This window comes from Cetorhinus maximus, chromosome 14 (genome assembly GCF_964194155.1).
Source record: "Cetorhinus maximus chromosome 14, sCetMax3.hap1.1, whole genome shotgun sequence".
Taxonomy (NCBI): domain Eukaryota; kingdom Metazoa; phylum Chordata; class Chondrichthyes; order Lamniformes; family Cetorhinidae; genus Cetorhinus; species Cetorhinus maximus.
The window spans coordinates 42,887,859-42,913,908 of record NC_135892.1 but is presented as its reverse complement, the minus strand read 5'-3'; the positions used below and the strand labels follow the sequence as shown (position 1 = coordinate 42,913,908).

Sequence of the window (26,050 nt, the reverse complement as noted above, 5' to 3'; positions counted from 1 at the left end):
CTGGGGTTGCATTCTCTGACTTGAGTGGTCCCTGCATTTTCACGACCTGATATAGTGAGCTGAGGGTTGGTTTCTGCCCCATAAAGTGTTCTCACTCTTCAGGATGGTCCCATATTGCTCATGTAGCTCAGACAGTCTAAGTGGCTGGATTGTCTTGTCTAGGGTAAGGCAGCCTCTAGATTGCAGGTCCACATAATTTTTTCTGAAGTCTAGAACGCTGCTGTATCTTAAAAATCTTATCAAAAGACTCCAATTGTGTGATTGGTCTGGACCATAAGTGCATCCCAGTGGAGCTTGAAGTGTGGAATCGTAATCCATTTTTGAAAATTTTAAAACATGTGGGTACAGCTTTAAGAGCTTACAGGCTTCCAAGATGGTGTCGCTGGTTACTGCTGATCAAAGGATTTTCCCACGCTTGCTGGATTTTGGTGGACTTTTCAAAATGGCAGTGGCGTTCTTCGGCTGGAATAAGGAACCGCAATGGCGGTGGAGGTAGGCTGGCTGCCAATTTAATTAATTTGGCAGTATCATGGGCAGTCAGGGCTCTTGGAAAAGAATCACGGGCTTGGTGTTTCCAATCCTGGATGGCCGTGAGGTACCCAGGGTGGCCGAAATGAATTATTAATGACAATTTGGACTCTGGACCAAGTGTTGAGACGCAGAGCCTGGGATCGGGTTTAGCGACGAGTAGCTTTCAGAAGGCGCTTCGGACTGAATCACTTAAAAGGGGTTTCTCAGGGCTAGCTGGCCTGGAATTTAAAAATTTCTATCTCACCCTTACAGGCTGTGAGTGCTGCTTGCTGAAGCTGGACTTCCAAGCGGGGTGCAATGGAGTCTACTGCTTGAGTAAAACTTCTATCTTTCTTGTCTCCTTCCAGTTTCTGTGGAGGCGTGGATTTGGATCCCACCTCTGCCACCATGAAGAACCCTGCTTCAGACACAATGAAGTAGGCTTCCAGCCTGGAGTATGTCAACAGCAAGTCTTTATTAACAATTCATAACTATGTACATATTTACAGTAGAAGGTACAATATGGAGGTGACCCCTTTCTAGGTCTTAACCCAACTGTGTCCATCTCCAGACTGGCTCTGGGTCAAGTCTCTTCTTTCTTCAATATGTGGGTGTTACTGTACTCAGTCCCACATTAACCCTTTATGCACCAGACTCTTTTACAACACCCATCTCCCCTCTTGCCCTTTCTGAACTCACTTTGTCCGTGATACCCACCTCCTTCTACCTCAATCCTATTTCCACTAAACTGTTGACCATCGAGCTTCACCTCCTGGTTCCCATGTTAGCTAACATTATTAACTGTTCCCTCTCTTCAGGTATTGTTCCCCCACCCCTTTTTTAAATCTGTCACCATTGCACCTCTCCTCAAAAAAGCTATCTTTGCTCCTTCTGTCCTTCAGACTATCATCCCATCTCCAACCTCCCTTTCCTCTCCCAAGCCCTTGAACATGTTGCCTCCCAAATCCGTGCCCATCTTTCCCAGAACTCCATGTTTGCATCTTTCCAATTAGGTTTCTGTCCTGCCATAGTGCCAGAATTGCTCTTACCAAAATCATGTCATCCTATGTGATTGTGACAAAGGTAAACTACCCCCCTCATCCTTCTCATTCTGTCTGCAACCTTTGACATGGCTAACCACACAATCTTCCTCCTACTCCTCTCCACTGTCCAGCTGGGTGGGACTGCCCTCACCTGGTTCCATTCTTATCTATTTAATTGTGGCCAGAGAATCTCATGCAATAGCTTCTTATCCCACTCCGGACAGCAAGATGTCCCCCAAGAATCTATCCTTGACCTTCTCCGATTTCTCAATTACATGCTACCCCTCAGTAACATTATCTAAAAATAGTGTTAGTTTCCACAAAAGTGCTGATGACTCCCCATCAGCAATCTGTTTCTGTTGTTGATTCTTTTTCTGTGTTGAAAGGAAGAATATGCCTAAAACTGTATGAGAATGTTGAATTATACCAAGCTTTTATTTTGATTATCGGTCACTGTTTAGGTGGTGAGTTCTCACTGTCATTTTTTTATTTACGGGTCATTTAAATCTTGTGGTCCCTCTATTTTCTGCTACCGTAGAGGTGTACACTTATACTGGACCACCATTCCACTGTAATCAGTTCCATATCAGTACCAATGGCATAGATAGAAAGAGGGATAAGGTCCTGCAAACAGATTTTAGTGGACTTGCGAATCTTTGGGCATCGGGACCAATTCTGGTAGAGGTTGAACCGACACAAACCAGACATTTTGCATCTCAATAGGGCCTAGTACTGTGGCAGGGAGGTTTGCCATTGCTGCTAGAAATGGTTTAAATTAGCTTGACAAGAGGTTGGAAATCTGAGTTTACATTTGGTAGGTAGAGAAGCAAAGCTAGAAATAGAAAGCAGAAAGTTAGTAAGCGAGTATGGAAGTCCAAGGAAGCAAAGGCTAGAAAATAGACAACAAAAGAGTTGTTCAGTGGTATATAGTTCTTTGCCAGAAATTGAGTGAATAAGGGCATAGGCACACTCTTGGAAGTATGATATCATAGCTATTACTGACACAGCTTAAAGAAGGGTAGGAATAGCAGTTCAATATTCCTGGTTTCAGGGTTTTCAGATGGGGGAGAGAGAGAGGTGGATTGAAAAAGGAAGGGGATCCCAATATTAGTTAAAGAAGCAATCACAAGGATGATATGCTTTAAGAGCATCAAATGACACTGAGGAACAAAAAAAGAGCAATCATACTGCTGAGAGTATATTATAAACCCCCAAACAGTCAGAGGGAGATAGAAGAGCAAATATATAGGCAAATTTAGTTTCAGCAACACTGCAGAAGCTTGGCACCATCCAGGAGAAAGCAACATGCTTGATTGGCACCCCACCCACCATCTTTAAGCATTCACTCCCTCCACCACTTAAGCATAGTGGCAACAGTGTGTACTATTGACAGGATGCACTGCAGCAACTCGCCACACCTCTTGACAGCATCTTTCAAACCTGCAACCTCTATCACCTAGAAGGACAAGGGCAGCAGATTAATGGGATCACCACTAACTGCAAGTTCCCCTCCAAGCCACAATATATCACCATTCTTTCACTGCTACTGGACCAAAAACCTGGAACTCACTCCCTAACAGCACTGTAGGTCAATCTATACCAAGTGGACTCCAGTGGTTCAAGAAGGCTGTTCACCACCACCTTTCAAGGACAACTAGGGGTGGGCAATAAATGCTGTCATTACCAGCAACAAACATGTTTCCGCTAAGAAAGAGGGTGGCTCTCCCAAATCTAGGAACCCTGGATTAAAGACCATGCAGAGTAGGATAAATTTAAAAAGGGAAGTGTATGTCAGATGCCAACAACTCAATACTGCAGAAACTCTAGAGGAGTATGGAAGTTGAGGGGATGACATAAAATATGAAATGAAATAAGTAAGGAGTAGGCATGAAAAATATATTGGCAAATAAAATCAAGGAAAACTTAAAGGATGTCCGATTAATATATAAAGAGCAAAAGCATAATCAAGGAAAGAATAGGGCTGGAGTAGAGACCAAAAAGACAATTTCTGTGTGGGGGTGGAGACATGGGCATGGTTCCTAATGAATACTTTGCTTTTTTTCACAAAAAAAGGGGACAGTGCAGACAATGCAGTTGAGCAGGAGTGTGAAACATTGGATGAGATAAACATGGTGAGGGAGGAATATTAAGGTGTTTAGTTAGCATCTTTGAAAGTGGAGAAATCACCAGGTCCAGATGAAAGCCAGATTCCTATGAGAAGCAGGGGAGAAAATTGTGGCGACTCTGACCATCATTTTCCAATCCTCTTTGGCTGCAGTTTTGGTGCTAGAGGACTCCCAACATTGTACTGTTGTTGAACCATAGAAAAATTACAGTGCAGAAAGAGACCATTCAGCCCATCATGCCTGTGCCGGCCAGAAAAAGAAACTAGTCGCTCATTTTAATCCCACTTTCCAGCACCGCGTCTGTAGCCTTGCAGGTTACAGCATTTCAGATGCAGATCCAAGTACCTTTTAAATGAGTTGAGCATTTCAGACTCAACCCCCAATTTAGGCAGTGAATTTCAGAAGCTCACCGCCCTCTGTGTGAAAAAGTTTTTCCTCATGTCCCCTCTAATCCTTCTACCAATTACCTTAAATCTATGCACCCTGGTAATGACCCCTCAGCTAAGGGAAGCAGTTCTTTCCTGTCTACCCTATCTAGGCTCCTACATGGATTTTAGAGAGGCTTTTGCATAAGAGCTCAAATGGCAGCCTGGTCAGAAAATTAAAAACTCATGGTACCCATGGGAAAGTGGAAAGTTGAATCGAAAATTGGCTCAGTGGCAGGAAGCAAAGGGTAATTATGGCCCATCAGTGTTTTTGTGACTGGAAAGCTATTTCCAGTGGGGTTCTGCAGGGTAAAGTGCTGGATCCCTTGCTGTTTGTGCAATCTATCTTAGACATAAATGTAGGGGTATGATTAAGAAGTTTGCAGATGACACAAAGATTTGCCATGTGATTGATAATGATGAAGAAAATTCTGGACTGCAGGAGGGTATCAATGGACAGGTCAGCTGGGTAGAAAAGCGGCGTTCAGTCTGGTGAAGTGTGAGGTAATGCATTTGGGGAGGGCAAACAAGGCAAGAGAATACCTAATTAATGATAGGATACTGATAAATATAGAAGAATAGAGGGACTTTGGAGTTCATGTCCACAGATCCCTGAAGGTAGCAGGACAGGTGGTTAAGGAAGGCATAAGAGATACTTTCCTTTATTGGCTGAGGCTGAGAGAATAAGAGAAAAGATGTAATACTAGAACTAGAGAAAGCACTAGTTAAACTGCTGCTAGACCACTAAGCACAGTTCTAGTCACATTACAGGAAGGATGTGATTGCACTGGAGTCGTTACAGAGGAGATTTACAAGGAATGTGCCAGGATTGGAGAGTTTTAATTCTGAGGAAAGATTGAATAAGCTGGAAGTGTATTCTTTGGAACAGAGGAGATATTTAATTGTATATAATCATGAGGGGTCTATATAGTCACTGAATGGTCTCCTTCTGGGCTGTAAATTTTCAATGCTTCTATGTCAGTGCCAGCTTGTCAATGCCTTTAATACATGCTCTGGCATCCTATTTCACATACACCCCCTTCCAACATGCGCTCCTGTACTCACAGGCACACATGCTCCCTCTCCATCCCCCATCCCGGGCTCCCTCCTGCTCACTTGCACCTAACCCTGTGTGCCCCTCTGCTTACTCCTTCACAGCGCGGGCACTCCCGCTCACTTTCTCCACCGCATTCCACCCACCAGCACCCTCTCACTCGTTTCCTTCAAACCTCCCCCCCACCCCATGTAGAGTTAGTGGATAGCCGCTTACAATAAAAAAATTCCAAGTTTAAACCTGTGAAGTTCAATGATAAATGTGTTGCTTACAACTGCCATTAATGGTATTTTATTAAAGTCAGTTGTGGATACTCGTAATTAATTGACTTCACAGAATCTTTACAGTGCAGAGGGAGGTCATTCGGCCCATCAAGTTTGCACTGGCTCTCTGAAAGAGCATTCCACCTAGTCCCACTCCCCTGCCTTATCCCCATAACCCTACATATTCCTTCTTTCTCAGGTAGCAATACAATTCCCTTTTGAATACTTCAATCGAACCTGCCTCCACCACCCTCTCAGGAAGTTCGTTCCAGACTCCAACCACCCTCTGGGTGAAAAAAGCTTTCCTCACATCACTTTTACTCCTTTTGCCAATTATTTTGAATCTGTGCCCTCTAGTTCTTGAAGCTCCCTTGAGTGGGAACAGTTTCTCACTATTTACCCTACTTGTTTTAAGATATTAAGTTTGCGACTTTTAACTGCATTCCAGTATTTCTAATTGCTTTGGAAGATTTGAATGCAGGAAGATGAGTGAAAAATGTAATGGAGTTGCATTGTAGCATGCCAGTTTGCATGAGTAAGGGGTGCATCAGCTGTTGCATGCTGGCATGTCAGCTGGATACAGGATTAGAAATTAACTCCTCCACTGCTAAGAAATTGATCAAATGGCAGGAATGTAAAAACAATAGCCAGTTCATTCCCAGGTCTCATGTCCTGATCCTGGTAGAAGCCTGCACGTGACTTTGTTTAAAGTGGAGACCTTGTGGTGCCATCATTGTCCACATGAATTTGATGGATTTGTGGTCAGGTTTTGGTTACATGCCGAAACATGGTGACCGAGATCACCTTGCCACTGCAGCCCCGGTGAGACGCAGTCTTCCTTGCCTGTTCAGATGTTGAAAACTTCTTGGGCTGCGCTTTGTCTGGCACCTCTCCCTAGCCTTAGCACCATGGGTGACCCTACCAGGAGTAAGAAGCTCCTAACGTCATTGTTCAAGGGATCGTCGGAGTGCACAGGCCTCTACCACATCAAATGATCTACTGAGACGCCCAGGCCTCATATCCTAAAATCTTCATGTAATTAGAACAATTTTAGTTTAGATCTTTTTAAAAAAAACTAACCTCAGAACATTAATATTTTATGGAAAGTTAGTCTATTTGTTTAAAAATGTGTAGCCTACTGTTATGAAAAACCCACTGACAATTATTCTTAAAGTAAGATCTACTAAATCCCAGAAAACTCTGGCATTTGGCTCTGGCTTTGCCCCACTGTTGGCATCCATGCATTCAGCCATTTAAGTTCTAGAATTGTTTCCGTAAACATCTCCACCTCCTTTAAGTTCCTCGTTAAAACTTACCTATTTGACCAAGCTCCTGTTCACCCCATCTAACATCTTTTTGGCTCCGGATCGATTTCTGTCAGATTACACTTCTGTGAAATATCTTGGGACATGTTTCTATGCTAAAGACACAATACAATGCAAGCTGTTTTCTTGTTTCCTGGTGATTGTGTGAAAACGTCATTTTTAACCTGTAGCCACTGATTATCCTCAGTCAAGCCTACTTAACTGATTCTGCAGATATACTTCATTTATAATTGCTAATGGGAGATAATTAAGTGCATGTTTGAGCACTCATTTCCCATTTTAAATGCCAGAATATCTCCTATCTAAACAAAGGCTGGGATGTAGAAAAGCATGTCATTCTTATTTTACTGCCACTAAAGTGGTGGTGATCATTTAGACTAATCCTTTCTTTACAATGATAAAACTAACTTGCTGTAGAAATGCAACTGTTCAGCTGTGAAAACCCTCCTTCCTCCCTTCCCCTACACACTATTTACAGTGCACCATCTAGTGGATCTGTTAGAAACTGTTGAAGCAGACTCCCAACTATGATGGGCAGATTCAAGTGACTCAAATTGAGGACCTCCTGGTCATCTAGTCAAGAGTTAGGCACTAATCCAAGGTTGTTTTAAATACTCTCAAGTAATATATTTGCTAAAATAACACATTGGGCATTTTAAAAAATTCAACCATGCAGTCCAGAGTAAACTTTTTTCTTTGTGTGCTAAAGTAGATGCTCTGAAGGGTTTATTTCTGTGGAAAATACCACTGATTTGAGAGGGCTTCATGTAATTTCTGTTGCTTGTTTGCAATGGACAGCATTATTGTTATTTTGTTTGCTGTCTAGTAGCATTTTGCTGTGTAGATTAGCAGAATAGCCTGCCTGAGTTTACCTCATCCAGTTTGCTTCTCCCCACTACCTCTGAAGCACAGGATCATGCCTTCTGACTGCTCTAATATTTTCAGAAAATTTCATCAGGTGACGTGGTCAGGGTAGAAATTTCCTACTGTTCTCTAACTGTTGGAAGCCTGAAATTACAAAGCCTGTGCCTTTGAAGTTGGGCAGCCTGTTCGAGTTGCCATGACGATAGGGTGGAGAATAGCTTTCACAGGCAGAAGATTGGTATTCACTGTCTGAATGCTGCTGTACAAAGAGCTTGATGGGGGCCTATATTCTCAGTCTGAACCACTGGCATAAGACACCTGATTGCTGGGAAAAATAAACCTAGTAACTAATCAAAACTTTATTCTTGGGTTATTTCTGCAGACCAAAAATAGCATTTAGTTAATTTTATAAATACATATATTGAAAGCACTTATAAAATGGGTTGGAGGGAGGGAGTGCACATGGAAGAAGGAGGGGAAATGGGGTCGTTAGGTATTCTTAATGGGTGTTTAAAGATAATCTAATATGCTAATTTTGATTTACCGCAGTACCAGATTGCTCTGCATGAGGCTGTGTGTTTTGGATATGATGTAGCAGCAAATCTTGCCTTCAGTCCCTATGGGCCAGCTAATTTAATTAACTGAGGTTTTCTCACCTTCAACCTTTCAAAACGGTTTCAAGGTTCTCTCTGTGTTTTTCCCACCGACCAAACATACAACTTGTAAGTTTTTCTGTGCAATGGAGTTGAGTTTCTTCTTGGCCATGCAGATATTTCAGTTGTTGACATTCTTCCATCTTCGTAAGATGATGGACATGCAGCCAATGAAGTCAGTTAGGGATGGGATAGCTTCATATGGTGCACTTCTGCTGATGGCTGAAGAGACCAGACCATGAGAAGCAGGTTCTGCCACAAGTGCCACATGTGAAGTGTTTTATCAGGTGTCATTGTGGGCCATTGTTTTCATTGTTGGTGCCTGTAATTACTGATGTAGCCACTCACTGATTGATATGGTGGCACACGCTGGCCCACAGGTGTTGTTGCCATTTTCCTCTGTTGTCATTTTCCTCTGTTGTCAGCTGGTGTCTCCCAGATGCGAAATTCGATGTTTAGGGCCTTCATGTCACGCAGATGGAGCTTTGGGCATCCAACTGGTTATCTGACTCTGGCTACCTCGTCATACAGAAAATCCTTAGGTATGCAACCATCTTCCATTGTGCGCATGTACCTGAGCCAGTGAAGTCGCCTCTGCTTGACGAGTACCAACACACTTGGGTGCTGCCACATTTATGATTTTGTCCTTCCATGAGATGCCCAGAATCTGCTGCAAACAGTGAAGATGAAAGTTGTTGAGCTTCCTTTCTTGATAGCTGTAAGTCATCCATATTTCACAGCCATACAAAAAGGTGCTGAGATCATAGGCCTCATAAACCAGCATCTTGGTCTTGAGAGTCAGCTCGATGTTATTCCATGCTCGTTTTGTGAGTCAACCTAGGTGGTAGCTGCTTTCCCTTTGAGCATATCAAGCCCTGCCCCTGGAGACAAGTTGTCTGTCATGTTGGACCCAAGGTAGCAGAATTTGCTGACCACTTCCAGCGGGGTATTATTTAGTGTGATCAAAGGCAGAGATGTGATATCCTATCTCATAACGATTGTATTCTTAACAATTATAGTCAGGGAGATCAAGTTACAGGCATGGAAGGCATGGATTTCTGTGGACGTGTTACAAAGATTTGGTTTGTATTCCATTGAGTTTAGTAGGTTGAAGGGTTCAGTAGGGTAGATGCAGAGAAACTATTTCCTCTGGCTGGGTAATCTAGAATGGGGTGGCATAACCTTAAATTTAGAGCTAGGCCACTTAGGAATGAAATCGGGGCAATTTTTTTCCACACAGGGTAGTGGAATTCTGGAGCTTTTGCCACTAACAGGCTGTGGATGCTGGGTCAATTGAAAGCTTCAAGACTGAAATTGATGGAGTTTTGTTAGGTAAGGCTACCCAGGGATATGGAGCTAATGCCAATAAAATGGGAGTAGAGATACTGATCAGTTATGAGCTAATTGACTGGTGGAACAGGTTCAAGGGACTGAATGGTTGACTCTTGCTACTATGATGTGCATAGCAATAAATTAGTATTTGGGGATATGAGGTTGAGCCTTACCCAAAGAATTAATGGATACCAAAGTTTCTTTTCATTTGAATTTATGAAAATGACAGAAAGGGAAAAAGCCCATCTGGTCCACCAAGCTTGGCCCACACAATAATGATGCATGAAGCATCATGATTAGACATTTCTCATCCACTAGTAAGTAGCCATGTAATCTCTGGGGAAGGGTGAAAAAGAAATTAAAAATCCAAGGTCAATTAGGGAAAATCCTTTTCCAAGTCCTTTAAGCTATCGAAAATTAGTTCAGGAAATCACATTGATAGTGTTATATTGCAGCTATTCCAATTTTTAAGACGTGCTCCATGCCCAGAAAGGAAGTGGTCCTGCTCTATTTTGAAGGTTTGCAGAGATTCAGCACTCACTGAATAAGTCAGCGTCTTGTTCCAAAGGTCTGATGACGGCATCAGTCCGTCTCGGGAGACGAATAATTGCGCCCGGGGTATATGCCACTTCCGGATTGAACATAGCCCGTTTTGTTTGTAGAGGCTGATTCATGAGTGGCAGTCCCTTCTGCAGTTGGTACAGATGGATAGCATTGGCCCGAGTTTGACTGATGCTTTTTCCTTCCAGCGAGCTCTCTTTTCTGCTATCTGGTCATTTCTTTAGTCCTCTGCTTTATCACGCCCTTCCTGACTGCTTTTCTCCAGGTACTCCAGTCAACAGCAAGGACTTCCCATGTATCGACTCCAATCTTGGTCATCTTGAGGTCTCGCTTGCAGACATCCTTGTATCGCAGACGTGGGCGAGCTGTTGGTTTCGTGCTGATAGCAAGCTCGCCATAAAGCATGTTTTTGGGGGATGCAGCCATCATCCGTTAGACTCACGTGACGCAGCCAACCTGAGTTGCTGTTGACTTAAGAGGGCAAACATGCTGGGGATGTTCTCTCTCCACCAATTTCTATCCCATGTAAAATCTAGGTATTCTCGGAGTTGTTCCAAGATATCCTACTGTTATGTGCATAAACCACACACTTATCTAGGTTAAATATAATTTGCCAAAGTTTGGCCCATTCCCCAACTTATTTAAATCTTTTTAACACTTGCACAAATTGTAGCATTAAGAATGGTGGGAAGGGGAAACCATGGAATTGTAGAGAGTTAGCCTAATGTAGTTGTCAGGAAATTGTTAGAGTTAATGAAAGGGCGACTGAACAGCTTGAAAATTTTCAGCTAATAAGAGAGAGCCAGCATGGACATATAAAGGATAGGTCACACTTAATGAGCTTAATTGAACTTTTGTGAAGAGGTGACTAAAGTAGTGGACCAGGGAATCCCTATGAATGTTATTTATATGGACTTCAAGAAGGCATTTGTTAAATTCCCTCATAAGAGACTATTTAAAGTTCAAATTCATAGTATTGAAGACAAATTATTGACATGGTTAGGAAATTGTTTGAGTGGTAGGAAACAACATGGTAACTCAAGGACCTGTGATGCGGCCTCAACTATTCACCCTATTTATTAACAACTTGGATGACGGGAAAGAAAGCCACATATCCAAATTTTCTGGTGGCACAAAGAAAGGCACTATTGTAAGCAATGTAGAAGGAAGCATAAAATTACAAAGACATATTGGTAAATTTAAGTAAATATTGGTAAATTTAATGGCCAAAACTGTGGCAAATGGATTTCAATGTAGGCAAATGTGAGGTCATCCATTTTGGGCTTAAGATAAAACAGGCTACTGCTATATGTTGAAAATATAGCAACGGTGGCAGTCCAGAGAAAATTTGGTGGGGAAGGGGAGGTGGTGGTGGTGGGGGTGGTGGTTGGGCATCCAGGTACATCATTAAACTGTCATGGACAGGCACAGAACATAATCAAAAAGGCTAATGGACTGCTGGCTTTTATATTTAAAGAATTAAAATACAAGCGAATAGAAATCATGCATCAGCTATACAAAGCCATAGTTAGACCACGCCTGGAATACTGTGAACAATCTGGGCACCACACCTCAGGGCAGGGTATCTCGGCCTTGGAGGGAGTGCAATGTAGATTTACCAGAATGTTTCCTGGACTCCGAGAGTTAAATTATTAGGAGAGATTTCACAAACTAGGGTTGCATTCCTTGGAACATATAATGCTAAGGAGTAATTTGATTTAAGTTTTCAAGATATTAAGGGAAGCAGATAAAGTAGATAGATAAACTATTTTTGCTGGTCGGGGAGTCTAGGACTAGGGTGCATAGCCTAAAATTGAAGTCAGGAGATACTTCTACATACAAAGGGTGATAGAAGTTTGGAACTCTTCCACAAACAGCCAGATCGAATCTGAAATTGATAAGATTTTTGATAACCAAAGGCTTTAAAGGATATGGACAAGGATGGGTATATGGAGTTAGGTTGCAGATCAACCACGATCATTGTGAATGACAGAACAGGCTGGAGGGGTGAATTGGTCTGCTCTGTTCCTATGTTCCTCCTATCTGAGAACTTGTGGACCATTCCTCTGTTATGGCAGGCGGATGGTAAATGGCAAGCTGCCCAAATCCCAGAGGGAAACTTGAAGCAGCTGCCACAACTATTTGCAATTTGTACTCATTTTGAGATGCGGACTTTGAATTCAGTAAAAAGGCCACCAAGTCTTATCGGTTATATACAAAACTAAATTAAACCTTCATTAATAGAAGCAATAATTTTAAGCACATACAGAGATCTACAAATTACTACTATGATAACTTCTAAATCCCCGATTTAATCTAAACCCCTGTTACACCTCTGTTAAGCCAACAGTAAGACATATAGATTTTAAAAGACCCAGACAAAGTAACACAATACCCTGAACAGTCAAATTCAAAGTGAGTTTTTCTCAGCTTCAGTTCCTCGTAGACAGCAACTTGAGGCTTAAATGCTGGAGGCTTTTCACAATTATTAGATCTTAGAATGCCTTCCATTGCACACAGCCTTCACTCCCTTATACATAGGTGACAGCCGGGATCACAGCCACTCCATACCAAGTTATTGCACTTGGATAGATGAAAAGTGAAAAGTCAAGTACAAGAACTAGATGTAAAGGCCCATGATTATCCTGTATACTACTACATTTGAAAAGCATGCAAGCTGCAAGACAGGATGGTGGCTTTGAGGCCACAATCAGATCAGTCATGATCTTATTGAATGACGGAGCAGGCTCAAGGGGCTGAATGGCCTATGCCTCCTAATTCGTATGTTTGTACATTCGTATATAATCCAGGATTTCACACACGGCTTGAAACAAATCCTTCCATTCCATGCCTGAGAGTTCTGAATTACGAAAGAGAGCTATTTGGAAAGGAATCTGATGCACCATAGCTTATTATATGAAATTGAGACTTGGTTTCCATTGAAGAGAGTCAAGAACCGCCAGAGTTCCTTTGAGGTAATAGTTGAAAGTTTTACAAAATTAAAATTAAAGCGCATTTCCCCTGTGTCTTGCAGGGTACTACAATTTCATTAAAGTTGCAAACTATGTATGCATCATGAGAATGAATTCTTGCTTTTTGTTTATGCTGAGGGGCTACAACATATCCAACATATATGCAAAAGCAATCAGTAAAATCACCCTAACAGCCAGTGATATCATAGACTTTTGGAATCCTATAGCATAGAAGACCATTTTGGAAGTTGTTTAAAAGAGCTATCCAATTAGCCCCTGCTCTTTCCCCATATCCCTATAAATTTTTCCTTTTCAAGTGTACATCCAATACCCTTTGAAAGTTACTACAGAATCTGCTTCCACCACCCTTCCAGGCATTGTATTCTAGATCATCATAACTCGTCTAAAAAAGTGTGTTCAAGTCCTTTCCCACCTTTGTTCTGTGCTCTTTGGTTACCCACTGTCCTGCCACTGGTAACATTTTCTTCCTATTTACCTTGTTGGAAGCTTTGATAGGTTTGAACATCTCTATTAAATCGCCCCTTAACCTTCACAGCTCTAAGGAAAACAATTCCAACTTTTCTATTTTCTCTGCATAACAGTCCTCATCCTGAACAATTCCTTCTTACCATAACCTTCTTGGAGATAGTACAATTCCATTTACACTAGTTACTGGTTGTAATCTCTTAGGATATTATCAAAACTTCAATGCCATTCCCAATGACACAGAGGACATTTTCAATCAATGTTTGACACTGTACTAATGGCTAGGTATTGCACTGAAGAGCCCATTTTCTGCCAACTTGATTAACATACATCGGCACAGCACCCTACTTTTATGGAAGAACACAAGGCTGCTAATCTAGCAGTTCCTTGTAAGTAATGAAGACACAAAATGCTGGCGATACTCAGCACACAACACCTGTTGGGAATGAAACTGAGTTCACATTTCAGGTCAAAGACTTTTCATCAGAACTGGAAAAAGTTGAGCTTTATTTATGTAATGGTGTTGCATGGTCCCCTTTTTTGAATAATAAAGGATCATTTTGGTTTTCAAATTTAGCGAAACAGAATTTCATTATTTTTCCTTAAAAATACATCTTATTCATTTTGCAAAATTATACATAACTGTTCAAATTTGACATTACATAAAGTTCACTGCGGTTCAATTTCTTTCACAGCAGTACATGGCATTCTGAAGTGCCTCACTACACTTAGAATTACAGGTTATATTTACAATATACATTTCATGTCAAACATTCTATGGTGCCGACAGCATAAGGTGATTTCCACAGGTTCCAGCTCTCAGTGTAGAATGGTTGGAGAGCCTTAAACTGTGGACTTTCTCCATATTTTATTCTTCTCTAAGTGAGAAGTGTCAGCGCTGGGGAATGAAATATTTTGTCAGTCCCACCTTCAATCAGTATCATGTGCAAGCACTTAGAGGTCAAGATTGACACCTTTACAATTACATGACAGTGCACCACCAGTGCAAGCTTGGACAGCACCTTAGAATCACTAGTGTGATATTTCTATTTTCCACACTAACATTTTTTATGTTTGTTTCCAATTTTCCTTCTATGTACTGTGTTCCTTGGCCAGCTAATGTTGAACTTTGGGTTTTTGGACAAATCTGTCAGAATATTTAATTTAGCATGCTTATGGACTGTTGGAAAGGGCACTAGGTTCCGATAGGGTTCTAAATCCCATGTCCAGTAGGTTTCTGTTTTTAAATCCTTATAAAATATACAGTAATTTACAGTTGAAGAAATCTCATGAATTGTTTTTTTTTCTAGTCACAGCATTCTCTTAGAACCATATTTAAATAGAGTGGTTAGATTACAAAGGAAGCCATTTAACTCATTGAGTTAGCATCAGCTCTCTGCAAGAGTCACGCACCCAGCTAGCCTCATTCCCCTGCCTTTTCCCCATAACCCTGCAATTTTTTTTCTTAAGTGCTTATCCAATTCCCTTTTGAAAGCCATGATTGAATCTGCCTCCACCACAGTCTCAGGCAGTGCGTTCCAGATCATAACCACTCGCTGTATAAAAATGTTTTTCCTCATGTCGCCTCTGGTTCTTTTGCAGTTGCCTTAAATCAGGATCCTCTGGTTCTCAACCCTTCTGCCAGTGGAAACGGTTTCTCTCTTATCATCTCTGCCTGGACCCCACCTGATTTTGAACAAGTCCGTCAAATCTCCTCTCAACCTTCTCTTTTCTAACGAGAATAAACCCAAGCTACTCCAATCTATCCACATAACTGAAGCCCCCCCCCATCCCTGGAATCATTTTCATTTTTTTCTGCACTCTTGAAAGTCTTCGCATTCTTCCTAAAGCGTGAATCCTGGACTTGGACACAGTGCTCCAGTTGAGGCGGAACCAGTATTTTATACAGGTTAATCGTAGCTTCTTTGCTTTTATACTGGATGCCTCTATAAAGCCTCAGGCTCCAGTATGTTATTTTAAACACTTTTTCAACCTACTCAGCCTCCTTGAATGATTTGTGCACAAATGCCTAGCAGGTCTTTCTGTTCCTGTGCCTCTTTAGAATTGTACCCTTTAGTTTATATTGCTTTTCCTCGTTCTTCTTAGAAAGGAGGGAGAGAGAAAACTGGGAACTACAGACCTGTTAGCCTGACGCCATTAGTAGGGAAAATACTAGAATCTATTATAAAGGATGTGATAACTGGACACTTCTGATTGGGCAGAGTCAACATGGATTTTTTTAAATTAATTGACAGGATTTTGGCATCGCTGGCTAGGCCAGCATTTATTACCCATCCCTAATTGCCCTTGAGAAGATGGTGGTGAGCTCCCTCTTGAACCGCTGCAGTCCATGTAGTGTAGGTGCACCCACAGTGCCGATAGGGAGGAAGTTCCAGGATTTTGACCTAGTGACAGTGAAGGAGCGACGATATATTTCCAAGTCAGGATGGCGAGTGTCTTGGAGGGGAACTTGCAACTGGTGTTGTTCCCTTTGTCTGCCTTTGTCCTTCTACATGGTAAAGCTCGTGGGTTTGGAAGGTGCCGTCTAAGGAGGCTCGGTGAGTTGCTGCAGTGCATCTTGTAGACGGTACACACTACTGTCACTGTGCGTTGGTGGTGGAGGTGGTGGAGGGAATGAATGTTTATGGATGGGGTGCCAATAAAACGGGCTGCTTTGCCCTGGATAGTGTCAAGCTTCTTGAGTGTTGTTGGAGCTGCACTCATCCAGGCAAGTGGAGAGTATTCCATCACGCTCCTGACTTGCACCTTATAGATGGTGGACAGCCTTTGGGGAGTCAGGAAGTGAGTTACTTGCTGCAGGAGTCCCAGCCTCTGACCTGCTGTTGTAGCCACAGTATTTATATGGCTTGTCCAGTTCAGTTTCTGGTCAATGGTACCCCCAAGATGCTGATAGTGGGGGATTCAGCGATGGTAATACCATTGAATGTCAATGGGCAATGGTTAGATTCTCTCAGGTTAGAGATGATCATTGCCTGGCACTAGTGTGGCACCAATGTTACTTACACTTGTCAGCCCAAGCCTGGATATTGTCCAGGTCTTGCTGCATTTGGACATGGACTGCTTCAGTATCTGAGGAGTCACCAATGGTACTGAACATTGTGTAAACATCAGTGAACGCCCCCACTTCTGACCTTATGATGGAAGGAAGGTCATTGATGAAGTAGCTGAAGATGATTGGGTCCAGAACACTACCATGAGGAACTCCTGCAGTGATGTCCTGGAACTGAGATGATTGACCTCCAACAAATATAAGCATCTTCCTTTGTGATAGATATGACTCCAACCAGTGGAGAGTTTAGCCCCTGACTCCCATTGACTCCAGTTTTGCTAAGGCACCTTGAAAGGGAAATCATGTTTGACAAACCTGTTGGAGATTTTTGAGAATACTACTAGCTGAATAGATAAGGGGGGAACCAGTGGATATGGTGTATTTGGATTTTCAGAAGGCTTTCCATAAGGTCCCAGGAGGTTAGTAAACAAAATTAGAGCACATGGGATAAAGGGTAATACACTGGCATGGATTGACGATTGGTTAACGTACAGGAAACAAAGAGTAGGAATAAACAGGTCATTCTCAGGTTGGTAGGCTGCAAGGATTAGTACTTAGGCCCTAACTGTTCACAATCTGTATCAATGATTTGGATGTGGGGACCAAATGTAATATTTCCAAATTTGCAGATGATACAGAACTAGGTGGGAATGTAAGTTGTGAGGAGGATGCAAAGAGGCTTCAAGTGAATTTGGACAGCCTTAGTAGGTGGGCAACAACATGGCACTTGGAATATAATGTGGATAAGTGTGAGGTTATCCACTTTGGTAGGAGGAATGGAGGTGCAGAATATTTCTTAAATGGTGTGAGATCGGGAAGTGTTGATGTCCAAAGGGACCTGGTGTTCATAAATCACTGAAAGCTAACATGCAAGTGCAGCAGACAATTAGGAAGACACATGGCATGTTGGCCTTCAACACAAGGGAATTGGAGTACAGGAGTAAAGTCTTTCTTCAATTGTATAGAACCTTGGTTAGACCGCACCTGGAATATTGTGTACAGTTTTGGTCTCCTTATCTAAGGAAGCATATACTTGCCATAAAGGGAGTGCAGTGGAGGTTCACCAGATGATGGGACTGTCCTATGAGGGGAGACTGGGCCTATATTCCCTGGAGTTTAGAAAAATGAAAGGTGATCTCATTGAAACTTACAAAATTCTTACAGGGCTAAATAGGGTAGATGCAGAAAGGATGTTACCCTTGGATGGGGGATCTAGGACCAGAGGACAAAGTCTCAGAAAAAGAGGCAAGCCATTTAAGACTTAGGTGAGGAAGAATTTCTTCACTGAAGGTAGTGAATCTGTGGAATTTTCTACCCCAGAGGACTGTAGAAGCTCAGTCATTGAGTATGTTCAAGACAGAGATTAATAGATTTCTACATACTAATGACATCAAAGGATATGGGGATGGTGTGGGAAAATGGTGTTGTAGTAGATAACCAGCCATGATTTAACTAATGGCGGAGCAGGTCCAAGGGACTGAATGGCTTACTCCTGCTCCTATGTTCCTAAAATGTATCACTTCACACTTCTCTACATTAAATTTCATCTGGCATGTGTCCACCTATTCAGCAAACCTGCCTATGTCCTCTTGAAATCTATCTCTAGCCTCCTCAAAGTTCTCAATACTTCTAAGTTTTGTATCATCTGCAAATTTTGAAATATTGCCCTGTACACTAAGTCTAGGTAATTAATATATATGTCAAGACAAACAGTGTTCTGGTATCAACCCTTGGGGAACCCCACTCCTCCAGTCTGAAAAACAACCGTTCATCGCAACTCTGTTTCCTGTCACTCAGCCAACTTCATGTTCATGCTGTTCTTTTTATTACTAAGGTTACAGTAGTCCTCTGAATTTAATATCATTAGGTGTTAATGTTAATAGGAGCAGAATACTACACGAATCGTTCCAGTCCTTTATGGGCAGAGTGCATTAGCTTATAAACTTCATGAGTTTCAACAAAAGCAACACTTTTTTTCGGCTGATCGAGAAATTATCTCTTCACTGCAATTTTCAAATTAAAAATGAAATAAGTGGAAAATAAAGCTCTTTATTTAAAAATAACACACAACAAAGTTTTTAGTACATGTTCTTTTATGAACATAAATTTAACCAAAAATATGCCTGCCACCTATCCTGCTGCTTCTAATCTGACCATAGCTACAGCAACTTTTGTGGGATCTATCTGCAGTATAGCTTTTTTTAGCAAAGAACATTACTCCTCGTGGTTTTTTTCTAATCTCAAGCTATGCACTCAGTTTTAATAAAACAATATTTTGTATTGATCTAATAAGAATCCACGGGAAGCAGTTAGGCTAATGACAACCAATTTCTTCCCCTCAGTTTTCTCCTCCCTTATGGAGATTTGAACTTGTACTGAGTTGTTCTTCAGCTAGCACTGCCAAGTTGCCTGAACATTGACAGGTTATCCAACTACACAATGTATCACAGATGAACTTGATGGTATTTGGATAATTGCACACAGACTTCTTTCAGAGGGGATACTGGATAGTCATTAGAAGTAGAAACCCCATTTGAATATTTTCTCTTTTGCCCAGGGACACTAAGTTCATTACAGTACTGCATCTGCAACCCTGGCTGTGATCAACTAATTCAGCCATGTGCATTGTTCATTTACTTGCCCAGCCCACCTATTGCTGAAGCCTGCTTATATCTCCAGAGAGACCTTAACCAACAGGAGGGAAAAACTCAGAATATTCAGACACCCGCCATTAATATTAACTGGGGGCGGGGGGATGTCGGAGTGGGAGTGGCGATGGTGGAATTCTGTTGAAGCGTTAGGAGTCTCACTTGCCGGCTGGAGAGATGGCAGGAGACCCGCACTGCCTTTTTTTGGTAAGGCCAACCGAACCACATGCCAATCAGGCAGTGGCGAGACCACCAGCTGCCCTTCCCTTGGAATCAAGACCCCAGGAGACTAAGTCTTGCCTATCAAGAGCAGCTGACCTTTGATTGCCCAGCAGCTTTTGTGCTCAGCAGAGCAACTGGGGAAGCCATGACTGCTGCCTGAACGACAGGCATCAGAGTCCCAGGACCGCGGAGCAACTCAGGCCCCAGGTAAGTAATGTTGGAGGGGTGAGGGGTGGTTTCGCGGGTGGTGGTCTTGATGAGGGGGGCGCATGGGGGTCAGCAGCAAGGGTAGGGAGATGGCTCTTCCCGATGTCCAGTCCCTAGGCAACAAGCTGGCCACACAGTTTTAGCTGCCGTGCACACCGCATTGTGACAGGCCCGCCCGCAGCTGGGTTAATACTAGTGGTAGCGGATGAGGCCCTTAAGTGGTCACTAATTGGCCTAAGGTCCTCAATTGGTGGCAGGGTGGGATGGTTAACCATGGGCCTTCTGCCAAGAACTTAATTCTGGCAGAGACAGGAAGACGGTAGGATTCCTGTACACCACTATCCCACCTAAGTAAATGCCCTTCACGTCTCCAAGCTTGCCACCAGCGAGAGATTCCAGCCTGTGTATGTATGTGAAATGTGTGTATATCTTGAAATGTCTCAGAATTGATGAATTGCAGTGACTTATTACGTAGACAAAACCCAGCAACCATTCTGTAGCTGTTCTGCCCCACAAACAGGAATGAAATTAATCCCCAGCTGATCAGTTTTTTTGATGAGGGAGGATTGTAGGCCAGATCTGGGAAAACCTTTGCCTTTGAATAATACCGTGGGATCTATGACCACTTGAGCCACCAGCAGTGACAAACAGGATCTTTGTTTACTCTTTCTCCCAAGTGAGAGCATTCTGACAATGCAACACTCGCTCATTACAGGACTGGAGTGTGAGCCGAGATTATGATACCTTAAATACCTTGATATAAGATTCAAATTCACATCCTGCAATGAGAATGCTAATAACATAATGAGCTGATGTGTAACTAACTAATTTTTAAAAATCATTCAATTCCTTATTAAGTGATAAACCCATTCTCAACTCTTAATGTTTACTAAGCTTCTAACTCTTCAGGTAATTGGCGACTGACTACCAGCCGCTAATCACTTCAGTTACCAAGAAAAAATTTCATTTGTTCTCTTCCATTCTTTTTGCCCCGTCCTGTGCATTTCTCCCCTCCACCTTGCCCTCCTCTTGAATGCATTGACCCTTGCTGAGGTCCTGATCAGTCTGGTACTCAGCTCAACTGAATCAGCAAACTTCAGAACAGATTAAGGAGTGAGACTGAATCATCCTGTGATCAGAGTGGCTCAATTACTTACCACCTTTACCATTTCAACCATTGAGTCAGCTGACCACTCTTACCATTAGGTTTTGTTTGAAGAATAAATTGTACATAATTGTAAAAGAGTCTGTAACTTTTCCATACAGTTTATTGGGCAAGTGCACCACCTGGAGTGATATTAAACAATATCAATCACAAGGGCCCAAGTTCGTGGAAAAGCCAAAATAAAAACAGAAAACGCTGGGAATGCTCAGCAGGTCTGGCAGCATCTATGGAGAGAAAAATAGCTAACAGTTCAGGCCGCTGTCTTTTCATCAGAACTGGAAAAGATTAGAGATGTAACAGGTTTTAAGCAAGTATAGAGACCGGGAAAAGGGATGGGGTAGGGCAGGAGTGATGAGAAAGAACAATAGCAAAAGTTTGAGATGGGTGGAACTCAGGAGAGATTAATGACAAAAGGAATGATGCAAGGCAAAAGAAACAAAAGATGAATCTAGGAGAGGTGTAAATGAGAAAGCAGAATCATCAACAATAACTGCCATCCAAAAACAGAAAAATAATGGAGGCAAAGGTTATGATCTGAACTTGTTGGGCCCAATATTGAGTCCAGAATACTGTAAAGTGCCACAATAAAAGATGAGGCGTTGCTTATTGAGCTCACACTGTTCCACTGAAGCTCCACATAAGAGGCCAAGGACAGAGAGGTCAGAGTGGGAGAAAGGTGGTGAATTTAAACTGGCAGGCAATCAGAAGCTCAGGATCATGCTTGTGGACTGAAAAGAGGAACTTTGCAAAGTAATCACCAATCTACGTTTGGTCTCCCTAGTATAGCAGAAGCCGCATAGCTGAGAACATAGTTTACTAAATTGAAAGAAATGCAAGTAAGTGGTTATTTCACCTAAAAGAAATGTCTTGGGCCTTGGAGTGTGAGAAGGAGGAGGGAAAAGGGCAGATGTTGCACCTCCTGCACTTGCATGGGAAAGTACCATGGGAAAAAAAAGGGGTTGGTTGATGTGTGGACCAGGCTGTTGTGAGGGAACAGTCCCTTTGGAATACTGAAAGGTGAGGGGCGGGTATGATGCTTTAGGAGGTGGCAGAAATGATGGAGGATGGTCCTTTGAGTGTGCTGAGATGAGCAAAGTGAACTCGAATGTGATTCTAGGAGGGAGGAGAAGGGGCTGAAGCAAAAGTGTGGGGAATGGAGCAAATATGGTTGAGGGCCCTGTCAAATAAAGTGAGGAGGCAGGGGCTGTGAGAATTCTCGGTTGAGGAATAAGGAAGACATACAAAGGAAGCACTGGTATGGAGGTGGCATTGTCAGAACAGATATGATTGAGACAGAGACACTGGGAGAATGGAATAGATTCCATACAGGAAGCTGGATGGGAGGAAATGCAGCGAAGGTGGTTGTGGGTATCACTGGGCTTACCGTGGATGCTGGCTGATAGGTTATCCCCAGAAATGGAGGCAGATAAGTTAAGGAAAGGAAGAGATAAGAGAAAATAGACTATGTGAAGGCAAGGTTGGAAATTGTTGATTAGCAAAGCTGATTAAATTTTACAGCTCGTTGCAAGAGCACGATAGGTAAGGTCTTCAGGAAGAAATATTGTTGTTTGTAGAAAGTTTTACTCTGTTTTAAATCATCTGGATAATCATTAAGGGAAGAGTACTGTTCATAAGTGCTACAAACCACCTGCTCATACATCAGCACCAATACGGTCATCAGTGTACTAGAAAAGGAGGTGGGGGAGAGGATCCGATTAGGCACGGAACAAAGAATGTTTCACATATCCCACAAATAGGCAGACATAGCTAGTAGCCATATAGGAGGGTGGTAGTGGATGGGGACTGGTTATGCCTCTGCTCAACGTTTCAGATCAGAAATTATGCCTTTTTGCTTTTGGACGATTCTGCTGTCATTGACGATTCTGTTTTACCAATTTACACTTTATTTGGACCCATCTTTGTTTCTTTATATGTTCCATTACCATCTCCTTTTGTCTTGCACTATCATCTTTATCATTTTATCTCTCCTTCTTTGCACTTTATTACAAACCTTCCATTTTGTTCTTCCCCTATCCCCTCTTTCCCTGCATCTGTACTTTATTTAAACCTCTTACATCGCTAACTTTTTCCAGTTCTGATAAAAGATCATTGATCTGAAATTTTAACTGTTTTTCTCTTCACTGATGCTGCCAGACCCGCTGAGCATTTCGAGCATTTTCTGTTTTTATTTCAGATTTCCAGCATCCACAGTATTTTGCTTTTGTAATGAGGAATGACTGCTTACTTGGACTGCTAGCACATATGGAATCGAATGCCACAAATCAACATGTTCAGAAGTTGGGGGACAGTCAGCAATTTGCCTGTTCCGGACTCAAATTCAGCTGAAGGCAGGTTTTAATGACTAGATTAGCATCTTCTGTACTTTATACTTAGCCAAGAATTTAAGGTTATGGCTATTTTTAATGCAACAATAGTTAAAATAGCCCTCTCTGATGAAATTGACTAGAACGAAGTTGTTTATATGGAGTGATGTTGATCAGTTATTTTACTTGAAAGTATACCCTATTTTATTTTAAAAGTTTTTATTTACGTTCCCAAAATGACTAAAGAATCAACATAACTGATATTTACCAGTATCAGTAAGTCTGTTTAAGTTAGAACTTAAGATTGAAAGATATAAATTCCTTATGGTTGTAATAGTTCTCTACTGTTTAAGAAGAGAGTACTTAAAAAGCACCAGGGCATTTATGGTGATTATGAAGAGCATTAGGATATTTTCTATTTGAATTAGTTTCTGAAAACTGCTGTGTTAAAAGTCAGCAAATGATTGCATGTTTTTCCTTCCTCGGAGTGTGAATAACAGTTTGCCATGTAGTTGAAGCTTTATTTTCCTTGGCAGAAAATTGTGCTGTGTTGTAGTATAGCTATTTTAAAAATACACTGCCTTTTTTATCTTTCAGTTCAAGTTATTACAGCATTAAGCAGAAAGTGCCCACATCCTTGGCACACACATGTTTGTCGTGCTTTATAAATTCAATCTTAGCTTCAAATTGCTATGCATGTTATGGTGGATCCCACTAAATAATAAATTTGACTTTAGTTGAGAATTGCTTTGTAATGTGTAAATGTTATACTGTAGCCTACATTAATGCACACTTCTCTCTATAAATCACTTTAGGGAGTCCGTAGTTCAAGAAAATAAGCTGGAGGTTAAAATCCAGTATAACAGTGTTGCCCCAGTAGCCTTCTTTGACATGAGGTGCTTTTTTCTCTGCAGTGCAGTTTCTGCTGTACTTTGCATTGTGACCACAATGCAAATGTTGGATGCCCGTAACAAGAGCGAGAAGAAAAGTTTAACTGCTGTGCAGTACATTGCTATTATACACGTATTCGGGTATAAATGTAATTGAACCGTATTTGCTGCATTATATAGTCCAGTGCAAAACTCAGGTTGAAGAATGTAGAATTATATTTACAATGATTAAAACATTGGCTGCACCCATAACAGTATATGATAATACGGTGTTAACCAAGACCAGGTTAAATGAACAATTAATAGATTAAAACAAAAACAAAAATACCTGGAAAAACTCAGCAGGTCTGGCAGCATCTGCGGAGAGGAACACAGTTAACGTTTCGAGTCCGAATGACCCTTCAACAGAACTAAGTAAAAATAGAAAAGAGGTGAAAAATAAGCTGGTTTAAGGGGGGGGTGGGACAAGTAGAGCAGGATAGAGGGCCAGTGATAGGTGGAGATAACCAAAAGATGTCACAGACAAAAGGACAAAGAGGTGTTGAAGGTGGTGATATTATCTAAGGAATGTGCTAATTAAGGGTAGAAAGCAGGACAAGCAAGGTACAGATAGCCCTAATGGGGGTGGGGTGGGGTGGGGTGAAGGAATCGAAAAAGGCTAAAAGGTAGAGATAAAACAATGGATGGAAATACATTTAAAAATAATGGAAATAGGTGGGAAAAGAAAAATCTATATAAATTATTGGAAAAAAAAGGGGGGGATCGGAAAGGAGGTGGGGATGGAGGAGAGAGTTCATGATCTAAAATTGTTGAACTCAATATTCAGTCCGGAAGGCTGTAAAGTGCCTAGTCGGAAGATGAGGTGCTGTTCCTCCAGTTTGCATTGAGCTTCACTGGAGCAATGCAGCAGGCCAAGGATGGACATGTGGGCATGAGAGCAGGGTGGAGTGTTGAAATGGCAATCGACAGGGAGGTCTGGGAAATGCTTGCGGACAGACCGAAGGTGTTCTGCAAAGCGGTCACCCAGTCTGCGTTTAGTCTCTCCAATGTAGAGGAAACCGCATTGGGAGCAACGAATGCAGTAGACTAAATTGAGGGAAGTGCAAGTGAAATGCTGCTTCACTTGAAAGGAGTGTTTGGGCCCTTGGACAGTGAGGAGAGGGGAAGTAAAGGGGCAGGTGTTATGCGGTTGCATGGGACAGTGCTGTGGGAGGGGGTTGAGTCATAGGGGGTGATGGAGGAGTGGACCAGGGTGCCCCGGAGGAAACGATCCCTGCGGAATGCCGCCGGGGGGGTGAAGGGAAGATGTGTTTGGTGGTGGCATCATGCTGGAGTTGGCGGAAATGGCGGAGGATGATCCTTTGAACGCGGAGGCTGGTGGTGTGATAAGTGAGGTCAAGGGGGACCCTATCATGTTTCTGGGAGGGAGAGGAAGGTGTGAGGGCGGATGTGCAGGAGGTGGGCCGGACACGGTTGAGGGCCCTGTCAACCACCGTGGGTGGAAAACCTCGGTTAAGGAAGACATGTCAGAGGAACTGTTTTTGAAAGTGGCGTCATCAGAACAGATGCGACAGAGGCGAAGGAACTGAGAGAATGGGATGGAGTCCTTACAGGAAGCGGGGTGTGAGGAGCTGTAGTCAAGGTAGCTGTGGGAGTCGGTAGGCTTGTAATGGATATTGGTGGACAGTCTATCACCAGAAATTGAGACAGAGAGGTCAAGGAAGGGAAGGGAAGTGTCAGAGATGGACCATGTGAAAATGATGGAGGGGTGGAAATTGGAAGCAAAATTAATAAATTTTTCCAGGTCCAGACGAGAGCATGAAGCAGCACCGAAGTAATCATCGATGTACCGGAGAAAGAATTGTGGGAGGGGGCCAGAGTAGGACTGGAACAAGGAATGTTCCACATAC

At 42.3% G+C, this 26,050-nt stretch overlaps 1 protein-coding gene across 1 annotated transcript in view; it reads left to right on the top strand.

Annotated features, from left to right (window-relative positions):
• Positions 1-24,738, top strand: part of LOC144689618 (AT-rich interactive domain-containing protein 1B-like) — a 296,240-nt gene extending 271,502 nt beyond the window's left edge. The window contains exon 5 of the mRNA XM_078556849.1: positions 23,121-24,738. Within this exon, the coding sequence (XP_078412975.1) occupies positions 23,121-23,153 (33 nt within the window). The 3' untranslated portion in view covers positions 23,154-24,738. The remainder of the gene's footprint in view (positions 1-23,120) is intronic.
• Positions 24,739-26,050: the final 1,312 nt, after the last annotated feature.